The 15,135-nt window shown below is 30.0% G+C and overlaps 1 protein-coding gene across 2 annotated transcripts; it reads left to right on the forward strand.

Annotated features, from left to right (window-relative positions):
• The first annotated feature begins 9,213 nt into the window (after positions 1–9,213).
• Positions 9,214–14,308, forward strand: LOC115704913 (auxin-responsive protein IAA1). 2 transcript variants are annotated; one of them, XM_030632132.2, is made up of 5 exons: positions 9,214–9,562; positions 11,804–12,021; positions 12,140–12,308; positions 13,754–13,815; positions 13,941–14,308. In XM_030632132.2, the coding sequence occupies exons 1-5, from the start codon at positions 9,318–9,320 to the stop codon at positions 13,979–13,981; spliced, it is 735 nt and encodes a 244-aa protein (XP_030487992.2). In that variant the 5' UTR covers positions 9,214–9,317; the 3' UTR covers positions 13,982–14,308. The 2 variants fall into 2 exon arrangements, with proteins under 2 accessions (XP_030487992.2, XP_030487993.2); XM_030632133.2 differs by having other exon boundaries at positions 13,944–14,308.
• The last annotated feature ends 827 nt before the right edge of the window (positions 14,309–15,135 follow it).

Here is a 15,135-nt window from a genome sequence, read left to right on the forward strand (position 1 = left end):
ATTCTATTCGGTAAATCAAAAGCAATTACAGTTTAAAAACAGTAAAATTTGAAAGAAATTCAGAAAACTTAATAACACAGTTTAAAGTTGAGCAAGATGAGACAATAGGGAGGAGAATCCTGTTGTTGTTTACCCAAATTGTTAATGATTAATTACTATCCTATTCTTGGGGTGAATGACAGATTATAAAATAACCTAGCTCCTTTCAGATCTTCTAGATTCTAAATCACATGTTATCTAATTAATTCCTTAATTAAACTAACATGAAATCAGCATTAAGCAATAATCTACTCGTCACATAAGTCATGTAAATACTTTCGTTTCACATAGAACATCGATTATCTTAATTTTAGCATTCTCAATTCTCACTTTTCAGATTTTGAATTGAGATCATAGAGCATGCACAAGGTGATCAATCTTAAACATGAAATTAAACACAAATTAAGATAATTTCACACACACAAGAATTGAGGAATGGTAATTAAACATTAACTAGGAAAACATTAAACAACAATCATCATCCTCCCTAAATGGGAAATTTAGTTCAGAAACAAATCCATAACCATTCCTATAGCAATATTCAACATAAATAAATTAAAGAGGAATAAAGAAAAGAACTGTTTGAGGATGAATTCTGGATCTTCACTTGAATCTCTATGCTCTTCCTGCCGCTCTCAGCTGTGTTTTAGGGTTCCAAATCGCTCTCCCAGACTTCCAATCGCAATTTTCTATTTATAACTAAAATTTAGGGTTCGTCGGACAAAAATACCCCTGACCGTACGGACGCTCGCCGCGGCCAAAAGTGGTCTCGCCGCGGCCAAAAGTGCATCAAAAAACTACGTTTCTGCCCAGACTTTCTAGCCGCGGCCATGGAAATCTCGCCGCGGCGAGATGGAATTTTCAGCTTCGACATCTTTTAGTAAAATAGGCATAACTTTCTCATACGAACTTCAAATGGGCTGATTCAAGATGCGTTGGAAAGATAAGAAAGAGATCTAAAACTTTTATGTTTTGACTTTTTCCAAAATATGATCAGAACATAGTCGAATTTAGGCTTGAAGTTTCAGCTTTATTCTCTTTTAAAATTTTCTCTATTTTATAGATCACTGTTTTCCGAAATTTGTCCAATTTCTACATTCCAAGTGTAGAAACCTGAAACCAAAGAAAACAAGCGTAATTCTATTCCAAAAACAATAATAAAGAAGAAAAATAACTATAAAATGTGACCCAAAACTTAGGCTAAAAATAGCCTAACAGAATAGAAGTTCAAAGAGATGATACTGGTATGTATCTCACACAATCCAAATATGTGTCTGAACTGTTGAGGAAGACCAAAATGATTCACCTTAAGCCGTGTCCAACACCAATGTCAGTGGGAAAAACTTTGTCTATAAACGATGGTACTCTACTCGACAATCCTACAGACTACAGAAGCATCATTGGAGCCTTGCAATACTTGACTCACACAAGACCAGACATAAGCTTTGCCGTTAATAAGCTGAGTCAGTTTCTCAAGGCTCCCACAACCAGTCATTGGACAGCGGTAAAAAGAATACTTCGATATCTAAAGGGCACAATGCATCACGGCTTGCATATCAAGTACTGTCCTAGACTTGCTCTCACGGGTTTTTCAGATGCGGATTGGGCGTGCTGTCCCGATGACAGACGCTCAGTAGGAGGTTACTGTGTATACTTTGGAGACACACTCGTGTCATGGTCGTCGAAGAAGCAAGCAGTCGTGTCGAGATCAAGTACGGAGTCAGAGTATCGTGCATTGGCACATGTATCAGCCGAAATAGCATGGATCCAATCCTTGCTAAAGGAAATTCGCTTTCCACTGCCTGCTACACCAATTACTTGGTGTGATAACCTGGGAGCAAAGGCTTTGGCCTCCAACCCAGTTTATCATGCACGAACGAAACATATTGAGCTTGATGTTCACTTTGTAAGAGACAAGATTCTTGCCAAGTCCTTAGAAATAAGATATGTGCCATCCTCAGAACAAGTTGCAGACCTCCTTACAAAAAGCCTCTCAAGCAGCAGGTTCCATTTCTTAGTCGACAAACTGGGCGTGACATCTCCACCGCTCAGTTTGAGGGGAAGTGTAAAGAAATGATCCTACTCAGCCCAGTCAAAGCTATGTCAGCGTCCAAGTCAGCATTTGCTGATTGTTCTCCCACGTCAGCTTATTCCTAATGATTAGGGAATGATTTCCCTGATTCTCATTCTGTATTGTTAAGGGAATATTCCTCTGTTTTGTCTTGTATGTAACAAACTCTCTGGTGTGCTGGCCCTAATCCAGAATATTCTAGTATGTGTAATCTTACCTATAAATGAATTGCAATCTGCCTTAGAATGAATTGAGCAGATCTTTATAAAATATCTCTTTTCATTTTTAACTATAATAATAAGAACATAAGACGTACGTGTCGTTTTACAATCATATTTTTTGTTAATTCTTGTCTAGATAATTTTCATTACTTTGATTCGAATTCTAAATTTAATGATAAGTTAGCCAATAATTTGTGATAATTATATATAGAACAATAATACTCTAGTTATAATAACTTTTTATTGATTATAGACCATAGCAGACAGCTAATTAATTTATTGTTCAAAACTAAAAAAAAATAAAACCACATATAGGGCTCGTTTGGTACGCAGGACTGGATTGGATTAGACAGGTTAATTTGTCCAATCCAGTGTTTGGGCATGTTACAAGTCTGGATAACTAATCCTGTTAACCTCATCTGTCTGGGATTATTTATCCCATCCAGCAGAGTGGGATAAATAATCTCATGCAGGTGAGATTTTTTTTTTATCGTTTTTTAATTTAAATTTCATTAATATATTTTAAATTTAATAAGAATTTCAAGGAAATAATTATCACACATTTATTTATACATTTTTTTATCAAAAACTTATTCATTAAAATTAGTGAAAATGTATAATTTTGAATTATTATACATAAGTTTTTAAAATTTAGAATATTATTAATTAAATAATAGTTACTTAAATTGATTCTAAGAAAAAAATTTGACAATAAAATGATATATTATTTTTAAATTACTAAAAAATTTATATAAATATTTTAAAAAATTAATATTTATATTAAATTAGTGTTTAAGATAAACAATTTTATATTATTCAAGTATTTTTATTTTACTATTTTAATTATTTATCAAATAAAAAATATGACAAAATATTTTATTATATATTTATGATATATTCTTAATTATATATGATATATTATTTTTTTTGCTACGAATTATTTATTTATATTTATTTATTATTATATATTTTAGTTTTAATTTATTATTATATATTTTTATTTAATTTAAGTTTTTTTTTTCTAAAAGGAAATAAATAAAATAGTCCAGTCCATTCTTAAACCAAACACAGGATTACTTTCAGCATAATCCAATCTTGTCCGGTCCAGTCCAATCCTTTTCAGTCCAATCCAGTCCAATCCTGCGTACCAAACGGGCCCATAGTGATTATAAATTAAGGTGTGTTGTGTCCATTAATTGTTCGCAACACAAATAATATCAGTGTCTTTATATTATGATTTAATTAATTAATATTTCTTTTACGGAATTTATAAATCAGAATCTCCTACAATATAATGATATTGATATATAAAAAACGAACTAATTAATAATATAAAAGACGAGAAAAAAAGAAAAGAAAAGAACCAATCCATTTAATTAGTATATATATGCAATATATGATCGATTGAACAAAGTTCATGAACCAAAAATAACTTAATTAATTGGATAATAGTCCTAGCTAGCTATTTAGAAGGAAATTTTATGGTTCATTGAACTTAATATTTAAATAGATTAATAATGGCACTTTTTAAAAAGATATGAAGATAAGCCAAATAGTATATTCGATGGTTGTATAAATATATATCAATATTTATGAGTTTGCAGTATATAATAAATATAAAAGTCATGGTTGCACATGAACAAGTTCTCCAAACTTGAGAGATCACATGATTTATTGATCATATCATCGATCCCAAGTCGTCAACTGGGGACTCTTTTATATAGTACTACTACCAAATGTCTCTAACCGCCCAACTAATTATAATTCACACATCCATGCTTTTCTATAAATATATATTATATATTTATATTTAAATGTACAATCAAATTATTTTTAGGCTCACTCATATTTTTATACACTATTGTTATTATAATTATTAGATAAATTATTAATTACCGTACTAACTAGTTAATTGAAGTATATTAATAATAATAATAATTAAAAAAAAAATAGTAATTATAATAAAATTGAATAAGTTAAAAATAGATTGACGAATTTTTAGGCATAAGATATATATTATATATATATTGTTAGTTAATTGCTAATCTGATTACTTTGTCTAAGTTAGTTTGTTAGTTACCTAGGGACAGTTAGTTTTGGCTGACCGATTTTTCTGTTAATTTTTTAACATTGAACACAAGCTTAATTGTTAAATCATATTATTTTTCCCTAATGTAATACAACTCACTTCAATAAAGATACTATTTATTCATTATTTATCCAAGAGAGGTTTGCGTTTATATGATCTTGTGTAGATTTCAGTGATAAGATCAAAGCTTAAAAACTCAACAAGTGGTATCAGAGCTGGTGAAGATGATTCAAGAAAGGCGATCTTAATTCTTGGATCAAGATTGTGATGAAAATCTATCACCATATGGGTTATGCAAAGTTTGATTCTGAGAGCACAAAGATTTTAAATGAAAAGAAACAAAACTCATAATGCCATTATTCTAAGTCTCGGGAATAAGGTACGTAGATAGATTTTAAATGAAAAGACTGTAACATTCTAAATGTCTCTGCCCAATCAATTGTTCTTGAAGGTAGAATTTATATTCATTTAAGATGGGATCGAGAAAGAATATTAAAGACCATTTGGATGAATTTCACAAGATAATTCTTCATTTGGAGAATACTGACATCAAGATTGGAGATGAAGATTAAGCAATCATTATTTTGAATTAATTCATTGCCTTCATATTCATATGAATATTTCATAGATACTATGATGTATTGAAGAGAAACATTAACACTTGAGGAGGTTCAGGATGCATTGATGCCTAAAGAAATAAAGAGAAAATATGAGATGAAAGAGTAGACATATCAGATGTGGATCGTTTGCTCGAGGGAAATTCTCCAAGAAAGAGAACAAAGATCAGTGAAATCAAAACAAAAAGACTAGATCAAAGACAAAACAAAGAAGATGCTATGTCTCTAACAAGCTTGATCATTTGATTAGAAATTGTTCAATTTTCAAGAATTTCAATAAGAAGTTTGACAACGCTAGAATTTTTTTTGAAAGGGAAGAAACTAATGATTATGAAAGTTCAAGGATCCTAATAGCGTCTAGTTCAAGTTGGGTGCTTCATTCAAGATGTTCATTTCACATTTACCTTGAAAGATCAAGATTTCGTAAGTTCCAATCTGTCAAATAAGGAATGTTATTTCGAAATTAAAAACAATGAAATTGGAACGAATTACTGATAGAATAATCTGGCTGAGTCGCGGACAATGTCGCTCTCTTTAAGACGTTTCGCTGCTCTGCCCGAAGTGTGTACGGCAGTCTAGCAACCATGGCGTCCCTAGGATAAAACAACCTCTGTATAAGTACGATACGTTCTGCACCGAACTGTATCGCTCTATAAAACAATCAATTGTTCTTGAAGGTAGAATTTATATTCATTTAAGATGGGATCGAGAAAGAATATTAAAGACCATTTGGATGAATTTCACAAGATAATTCTTCATTTGGAGAATATTGACATCAAGATTGGAGATGAAGATTAAGCAATTATTATTTTGAATTAATTCATTGCCTTCATATTCATATGAATATTTCATAGATACTATGATGTATTGAAGAGAAACATTAACACTTGAGGAGGTTCAGGATGCATTGATGCCTAAAGAAATAAAGAGAAAATATGAGATGAAAGAGTAGACATATCGGATGTGGATCGTTTGCTCGAGGGAAATTCTCCAAGAAAGAGAACAAAGATCAGTGAAATCAAAACAAAAAGACTAGATCAAAGACAAAACAAAGAAGATGCTATGTCTCTAACAAGCTTGATCATTTGATTAGAAATTGTTCAATTTTCAAGAATTTCAATAAGAAGTTTGACAACGCTAGAATTTTTTTTGAAAGGGAAGACACTAATGATTATGAAAGTTCAAGGATCCTAATAGCGTCTGAGGGTGATTCTAGTTCAAGTTGGGTGCTTCATTCAAGATGTTCATTTCACATTTACCTTGAAAGATCAAGATTTCGTAAGTTCCAATCTGTCAAATAAGGAATGTTATTCCGAAATTAAAAACAATGAAATTGGAACGAATTACTGATAGAATAATTTGGCTGAGTCGCGGACAATGTCGATCTCTTTAAGACGTTTCGCTGCTCTGCCCGAAGTGTGCACGGCAGTCTAGCAACCATGGCGTCCCTAGGATAAAACAACCTATGTATAAGTACGATACGTTCTGCACCGAACTGTATCGCTCTATAACACCCTAAAATTTGTTCTAAAAAAATCGTAAGCAAGAAAGAAAAGAATTTTTAATGTTGGAAAGGATATGTTCTTACGTTGTTCTGATACGACTTGTATAGAAGTCGATCCAAGAAAAAACGGTAATGTTATCGTTCGTGGAGGAGTTGGATTGTGGGAGTAAAAGGCGGATCATTACTGATCGCGTTTTACCACTTCTGATCACGTGTTAAAATTAATTAATAAATAAATAAAAAATAAATCTTTATTTAATTAAATAATTTTTCTTTAAAAAATTAAGTGACACCTCACCAGCCCTGGCTCAGTCGGATGGCGGCTCGCTGTGAGTCCTCACCCATGCGCACAAAACTGGGTGCCCCTTAGGGCCCAAACTTATATCTCAAACTTGCACTAGTTATACACTTTAAATAAAATGTTTCTATTCCATGTGGGACTCCTACTCACACGCTTCACTTTTTTATTTTTACATAATTTCATAAAATTAAAGTTCCAACAAGGAATATGAAATTGGGAGACAATCTAGCATATGTCAAATGAAAGGAACTGAGTCTGTCATGATCAAGCTACTCAAGGATGTCTAAGACAAATTTTCAATAATTTCTTCAACTGATCACGCTATTTTTAATTTACACGATAATTAGGTTTTTTTTAATAATGATATTATATATCCAAAGGGAGATAAATTTGCCTTCAATTAAAAAGGGTAATAAGTGCAATGAAAATTCAATTAACAATTAATGTCTAACTGGACACAATGAAGAATCAAAACTAAACCCACATGCAAAGCCATGAAAAGTTTTGTGCAGCCTACCGGTATTGCGCAGTGTAAAAGAAGGTATACATTAATTAATTTTATAGTTGAGTATTTTTACTAATTGTAATTAATTAAGCCCTTACACAGTACGTACACAGACTTTTGAATTTTCTTTTTGACTTTAGAATTAGATTCTTTGAATACAAAAAACGACATTGCCGACATTCCAACATTGTCACATGTGTTTTATAAATTAACTCATTAGTGATCACCGTTCACCATGCATGTATTCCATTTTCAATTCTCCTTTTAATCTTTTCACTTTCAAATTCATAAATCTTCTCATTAATTATTAATATATTTACTTTGGCATTTTCCTTCTTCAAATAATAATAATAATAATAGTAATAATGATGGATATATATTGATGATGACATTTTCAGACATTGCCTCAGGGTATGTCCATCTATAGGGAGTTTAATTATTTTACATTGTCAAGCATACTTTTTAACATTAATACGTCCCATCAACAATGACCTTTTTGTTATTATAAAATTCAGTCCAAATATTTCGTATGTAAAATGTGAACCAATATATAATTAACAAATTAACATGCATGAAAAAATATCAAATATAGTCATCAGACTATTAATTCTAGCGTACGTATTATGTTGTTTCTACATATATATACAATAATGATCATCATCAAGGTTCTATTTTATTTTATTAAGAAATTAACGCATTCAAAGAATGTATATATAGGAATTAAATGTATATGTCTGAAACTATATATCACATATATATACCAATAATATTATATGATCAGTTGGTAGGCAGTCCATGTGAAATTGTTTGCCTAGGTGTTGTCTTGTGTATAAGTATATATGTGTGTATAATGTATATGCTTATTCAATATTGTCCAAAATAATAAATTAAGTTATTCATATTATACTATATATATACACCTTATCTAAATAATATCTCAATTATTAGTATACGTAAATATAAACTATTAAATCATATACATTTTGATTTTTATTCAAACATGTATACACATATGTACTTAAACTTGGATGCAAGGTTTTGAATGATGTTATTGAATTTAAGGGGAAGTTAGGGGACCATCTAATATATATGATCGATCAGTTAATGAACATTTGGGCATTAATTATATATATATGGATTATAAATTAAGTTATAATTACCGTAAATTATTGCTGGGGTACTTATAACACATACACATGTACTTGCTAATTGTGCTCGATCACACATAGGGTTAATACTTAAGACTTTTTTTTTTTTTCAAAAAAAAAATCTCTATTTTATTAAATAATAAAATAAATTTTATATTTTCTAAAATTAGTAAAATTATAATATAGACATTGAGTTCAATTTTTAATAATTTTTTTAATATAATTTACTTAAAGACAATTTTTTTAATAAAAAACGTAATCAATTTTATATATTAAGTTTTATTTTATAAATTTAATAATATATTTTTAAAAAATACAAAGTGTAATTTATTCTTTAATAAAATAAAAAATCAAATTAAATTTTTTTACAAAATATAAATTCTAAAATAATATATTTACTGGAACTAATAATATAATAATAGTTCATCAACAGTTTAATTAATTAATTGCATATATATACAGTATATAAGCGGAAATAATAATTAAGTTGTATATGCAGTAATACTATACTATGTATAACATATAATACATACGTAGGAGACAGAAAAGTGGTTTGAATTAGATGAACCGACAACTTAGAGCCCCAAATTTAAATGCTGCCGCCGTCAAAGCATGCAACTCAATCGGTATCCGTGGCTCCACACGTGCACACGTGGCACTTCTCTCATTGGTCCTCACTGCTTCTCTCTTTCTATATATATACATACATAGAAAGAAAGCAAACAATAATATTAACAACCAAATAAAGCCGCAAAACACACATATAATTAATACAAACAGAGAGATTTGTAGAGAGTGGTATGCGTTTCAGACACCGGAATAATGGCTTTCAAGGATATTACCGAACTCACTTTGGGACCCCCTGGCGGCGGCCGTGAGTTATCGGTGGCTGAGGCGGCGAGTCTTAAGTGTAACAAACGTGCGTTTGTTGAGAGTACTGATGAAGTTGAAGTTCACGACCAGCTCAGCTCTACTGAGGAGGATAAAAATTATCATTTAAACGACATGTCGTTTCATGCTGACGTCACCTCTCGTACTGTTAGTGCATCTGAATCCCCACCTGCTAAGTAAGTCAAATTTTTTATTTGTTCTTCGTTTTTTTTTCCTTTTTTTTTAATAATTAATATATTAATTATTTCTGAAGATAATTTATTAATTTTGAAAAAACTAGTTTGTACAAATGCCAATAATTATTACAAAAATATACGAAATATAAAACTGTATACGTCTATATCACAAGAATGTAATTCTGTTACTGCAAAAATCAGTTTTGCAAAGACAAACAAGAATAGATAGAATATAAAAATAATTATAGAAAATTAAATCACTTGACACAAGAGATTTATACGTGGTCTTAGTCCACAGGTCCACGCTCAGAGAAAAATATCAATTAATAAGGGAAATTTACATGGTATACTAACTTTTACTATTTTTTTTACAAAAATACTGCTATGCGGTATTTTTTACTCTTTTACTGTGTTTTTTTATAAGTTTCATACTGCAGTATACTGTGTTAAGTTTCACTAGTGTTCTACTGGTGTTTTACTAGTGTTCTACTGTTGTTTTGAGTTATACTGCTTTGTGTTTTACTGGTGTTTTATAAAAACACAGTATTTTTGTAAAAGTTAACCCAAATTCTAGTATTTTTGTAAGTTTTCCATTAATAAAGTATCAACAATTACAATAGCAATTGACTTAAACAAGTTTAGACTCTCTCTAAATTATTGGCTCAATCCTTTGTAATGCACTTTATGAATCTGATTTCTGAAACACCTTCAAACAGCGAACTCCCTTCGTCTTTCAAGGTGCGTGCTTACTTCCTCCCGAAGTAAGGTTTGAACAAGTCTTCTCCCAAAGACATCTCTCTTGTTCAATCAAGTGTTCTAATCAACCCTAAGACAGAGTAAGAACAGATATGAAAAAAATTAGAACCTAGATGAACAACTAGGTTCTCACAAAAAGAACTCTCTCTTCACAAAATGAGAAAAATACAAAAAAATGAAAGTTAGAAGAGTTAATTCGAATGGCTGCTCTCTAAGTTCTATTTATAGAACATAGAAATCCTAGAGACAGCCATAAAGTCGAATCTACAGCTTACAAAAACTTTCCTAAATAAAACCCTAATTTGCAGCATCAGAACTAGATTCTGTCCCAGCAAATCATACCAGAAAAAGAAACTTGCCAAAAACGTGTCTGATCATGTATTGGGTCTTGATACCTGCCATAAACAGTGCATTCGATAGAAAATAATAATAGTCAAAATTTCTTTAAAAAACAAATTTTCCATAATAGAATTTCTTCTCTTACAAGAAGTTTCCATATAAAGAAAAGTTCAGCTAAAAAATAATTCTTTCTTAAGATAGAAAGAACAATAAAACCAAATAATAAAAGGTGATAAAATTGGATTAATAATACAAATAAATCTCACCATAAATAAAAAATATTTTCACATCTAACTTACCAAAAAAATAACTTTACAAACTTAATTATTGTCTTTTATATTGATTATGTGGTTAACTTGTTACATGTATGTATAGTAAGTTAGTAATACTCGTTTTTCATATACTACATCTACACATATATATAATAAAATGTATAGTTTATATTGGAAAAACTATCAACTGTCTATAAATAGAAACCACATTATATAATTAACATTTATGATATTAAAATTTATGTTTATTCTTTAAAGATCGATAATATACACACTATACTTTATGTTTTGGTGAAATTAAATTCAATATCTTGTATAATTTAACTAGTTTAGTTATACTTAAAAGGCGCGCGATAAGAGGAATGATACAAAGAATCGATCTGACTTAACAATATTAATATAAAAGCAAATATATATCTTTCTTGGGATGAGAATATATATATGCATGGGAATTTGTTGAGGTAAATACCACGCATGTCTAACAGTTTCGCGGGTGGAAAGTTACTATATGATTATAAATAGACCCTCAATTTAACACCATTTATATATTACTTAAAGCTGTTGAAATGATATGATCACCTGCAGCCTTGTGCGTACATTATAGCATATATATACTGTGATTGTATATGTACCTAACTTCATGCTATACATATCCACCACATTGATTAACGTAATATGTCTAGTGTGTGTATGTACTTATTTATTACCACTTTAAAAGAAATTAAACAGCATATATTAAACAATATTCACACACATTGACATTGGCATATTGAATGCATGTGTATATGTTATTATTAGTGATGATGAAAGTAATTGAAGGGGCGGGGGTTTGAATATTTTGGTCAAGATATAATATATGTATGTGTATGTATAGGGGTGAAGTAATTGGTTGGCCACCCGTTAGATCGTTCCGAAAGAAGGCTATGAATAACAAGTACGTAAAAGTAGGCGCAGACGGAGCACCATATCTACGCAAAGTGGACCTAGAAAACTACAATACTTATCACCAACTATTGACAGCCTTACACAACATGTTTAATCCCACTCCCACTACTACTAACAATAACTATTGCCTCATCACCAATATCCAAGGTACGTATACCTACCTACCCTATATATATACGCACTTAATTGATCTCATTTTTAATATTTTTCTTTTAATTTATAATATAAATGTTAATTCATTGATAATTAAATTAATTATAATTAGGAACGTTGAACACAGCATGTAGTAGTAGTACTAATGTGGAGGATCAAATATCAAGAAGCAATATTGATTATAAGGTTGCTAAAGCAGTGAAAGGAACTAGTACTGAATATGTGCCAACCTATGAGGACAAAGATGGAGACTTGATGTTAGTTGGAGACGTTCCTTGGAAGTAAGATTATTATTAATTTCCAATTCAAACTCGATCTTATCTCTTTAATTAATGTTAATCCTTTTTAATTAATTTCCAAATCTCATCATCATCATCATATATATATTTTCTTTGCCAGATTTATATCATCAAAAAATGACAAACTAGCTTATATTTAATTAAAATATTAATTAATTTTTTTATTACAAAATTATAATACCCGCTTTGTCAGTACAAGTACTCAAATGTTGGAAATATATTAAAATCCGAAACACCATGCAAAAAGAAAAAAAAAAAGTTAAAAAATAGAAGTTAATTAAAGTGCCGTTTGGTAATACTTTTATTTTTTTAATTTTTTAATCACAAAATGAAAGTAAAATTTTTGTTTTTAAAAAATTTATTTTTGAAAAATAAAAATGCGTTCTCTAACCACTTTTGTTTTTTAATTTTAAAAACAGAAAATAAAAGTGTGTTTATTAAAATTTATTTTTATTTTTATTTTTATTTAAGTCGGGTCTAGGTCCGGGGTCGGATTCGGTTTCAAGTCAAAAGCCGAGTTCAGCGCCAGGGCCGTAGGGAGGAGATTTGGGTCCGGGTCTGGTCGTAATCCAAAAGAGTGATTAAAAATGAAATACTGTTTAAAAAAATATTGAAAGTGATTTTTTTTTATTTTTAAAATTTTGATTTTTAATTATAAAATTGAAAAGTAAAAACAGTTTTATAGAACATGTTTTTGAAAAAAAAAATTCACTTTTCTACTTTTAAAAACAAAAAACTGATTAAAAAGTGTTACCAAACGCCACCTAAATTTATATCAATTGTACCTCACTAAAATTTAAACATAAGAAAATATACATTTTAGTGTATACATATATACTCTGTATAGTAAGCCAGAAATTTATACCAGATAGGTAAATACTTTCACCATTTTGATGTTGGAAATTATTTTGAAAGTATGTGGGTGAAAAAAATAAACGAATATTATTTTGGGATTTTTTTTTTATTATTTTTATACTTCAAAATAATTTTTTAGTTTTTACATTTTTATGGAAATCAATATAAAAACCCACATAGCAATCAACAAGACAATCTAAATCGTAATTAAAATTCATATAGAAGCCATCAGAAAAAAAACCGAGCAACACAAACCATTAATAATATGAAAAAAAAAAAATTAAAAACTATTACATAGCATAATTTTCCTATTATTTTTAGGTAGCTAGAGTATTCTAAAGCATTTCTGAATAGTAGTTTTTAAATTAGTTTTATTTGTTGAAAAAAAAAATTGAGAAACACTCTTTTAATTAACTATCTACATATTTAATTATTTTTTTTAAAAAAATTACCAATACAAAGTCAAATATTTGGTTGTTTTGTACTTTTTTTATATAATATCTAGATAAAAATAATGAAGGTTCATATAATTTCATATTGTCTAATTTTTCTTTTTCTTTTCAATATGGCAGAATGTTCACAGAATCATGCAAACGTATCAGACTGATGAAAAGTTCAGAGGCTCTTGGGTTAGGTAATAATACACACTTATATACATTAAAGATGACCTCTTTCCTTTTTTAATTTTTACCTAATTAATTTATATGGTTTTTGTTTACTAAATAAAATTCAACCATTTTGGCCTCTTTACACATGCAGCAGCTCGATCCAAGAACGAGAGTCCTGAAATGAATCGGTAGAACATCAAATTAATTATCAGAGCTACCAATTGTGCCACACAAAGCACCCCACACCCCTCCCCAGTACATATATATTTTCTGAGAGTTGATTAGTGTATTCCACCATGAGAGATTAAGGTTAATATTAGACAATAATAATGAGAAATAGACCACCTGCCATGGTTACATATATATGCTGCCTCGATCCCTTGTATTAATATTTTTTCAATTGATGTATTTTTTTTTTAATGTTAATGTACTTTTTCCTGCTTTTTGTTTTTGTTTTCTTGCGAAGAGTTTGTTATGCTTTGTGGAATAATATTTAGGAGGGGCTTGTTTGGTAGGTAAGTCCAATTGTATGGTATTATATTAAATTGGGTTACATAACATATTTTTATATAATATTAAATTAAATTTCAATTTAAAATACTAAAATATTATATATTTAGGTGTTTATAAAAGTTAATACCCCATATAGTTTTGCACAAAAATATTGCATAAATACAATTCAATAAAATACTATACAATATAATACGTTGTAATACTATATTTGCGACTGAGAGCACTCTCATAGTTTTTCTACTCTGTCCTTCAAATTACATTACTGAAACATTATTTTTTTTTTTATTATTTTTGTTCAAACTCTTATATTACAGCATACATCAGTGTTATTTGCATTTCTAGATTGATGACACGTATGCTTCCAAGGCCTAATATTAGCCAAGACGGGCCCACTCTTGGGCCCAATCAAATCAATAGATCATCCCACAACCAGACTCAGGCTACGGCTCTGGATCTGAACAAAAGTCAAACTTATAGAAGCAACAATGCTAGACCACTTTGGTTCTGGAGATATTATCCTGCCCAAAAGCTAAAAGGTCCACCAGGACAAATTTAAATACCCTCATGGGATAATCAGGAACAAGCAACTAAAGAGACATTCGGAAGACTCTCGATATCATTCTACGTTACATCCTCCAAAAGAAAACCCTCATGCTAAGAAGTTTAACCATCCTAGAGTTGGATTGTCTGCTCTAGAAAATAACAAAGGAAAGGGTGTAATGGGCGACCCTTCGAGAAAACCCACACACAATGTTCCACAGAACAACTAAAGAGCAATCGACCAACCCCAACAGAAAGAAATGGATGCTCAAGCCCCAAGGTTAGGCCAACCA

Source organism: Cannabis sativa, chromosome 1 (assembly GCF_029168945.1).
Source record: "Cannabis sativa cultivar Pink pepper isolate KNU-18-1 chromosome 1, ASM2916894v1, whole genome shotgun sequence".
NCBI lineage: Eukaryota > Viridiplantae > Streptophyta > Magnoliopsida > Rosales > Cannabaceae > Cannabis > Cannabis sativa.

Excerpts from the sequence above, each read along its gene's own strand:
- LOC115704913 (XM_030632132.2), top strand. The coding sequence starts at position 9,318 with ATGGCTTTCAAGGATATTACCGAACTCACTTTGGGACCCCCTGGCGGC. Across the intron at positions 12,309-13,753 it reads GTTGGAGACGTTCCTTGGAA|AATGTTCACAGAATCATGCA; the intron begins GTAAGATTATTA and ends TCAATATGGCAG. Across the intron at positions 13,816-13,940 it reads TTCAGAGGCTCTTGGGTTAG|CAGCTCGATCCAAGAACGAG; the intron begins GTAATAATACAC and ends TTACACATGCAG.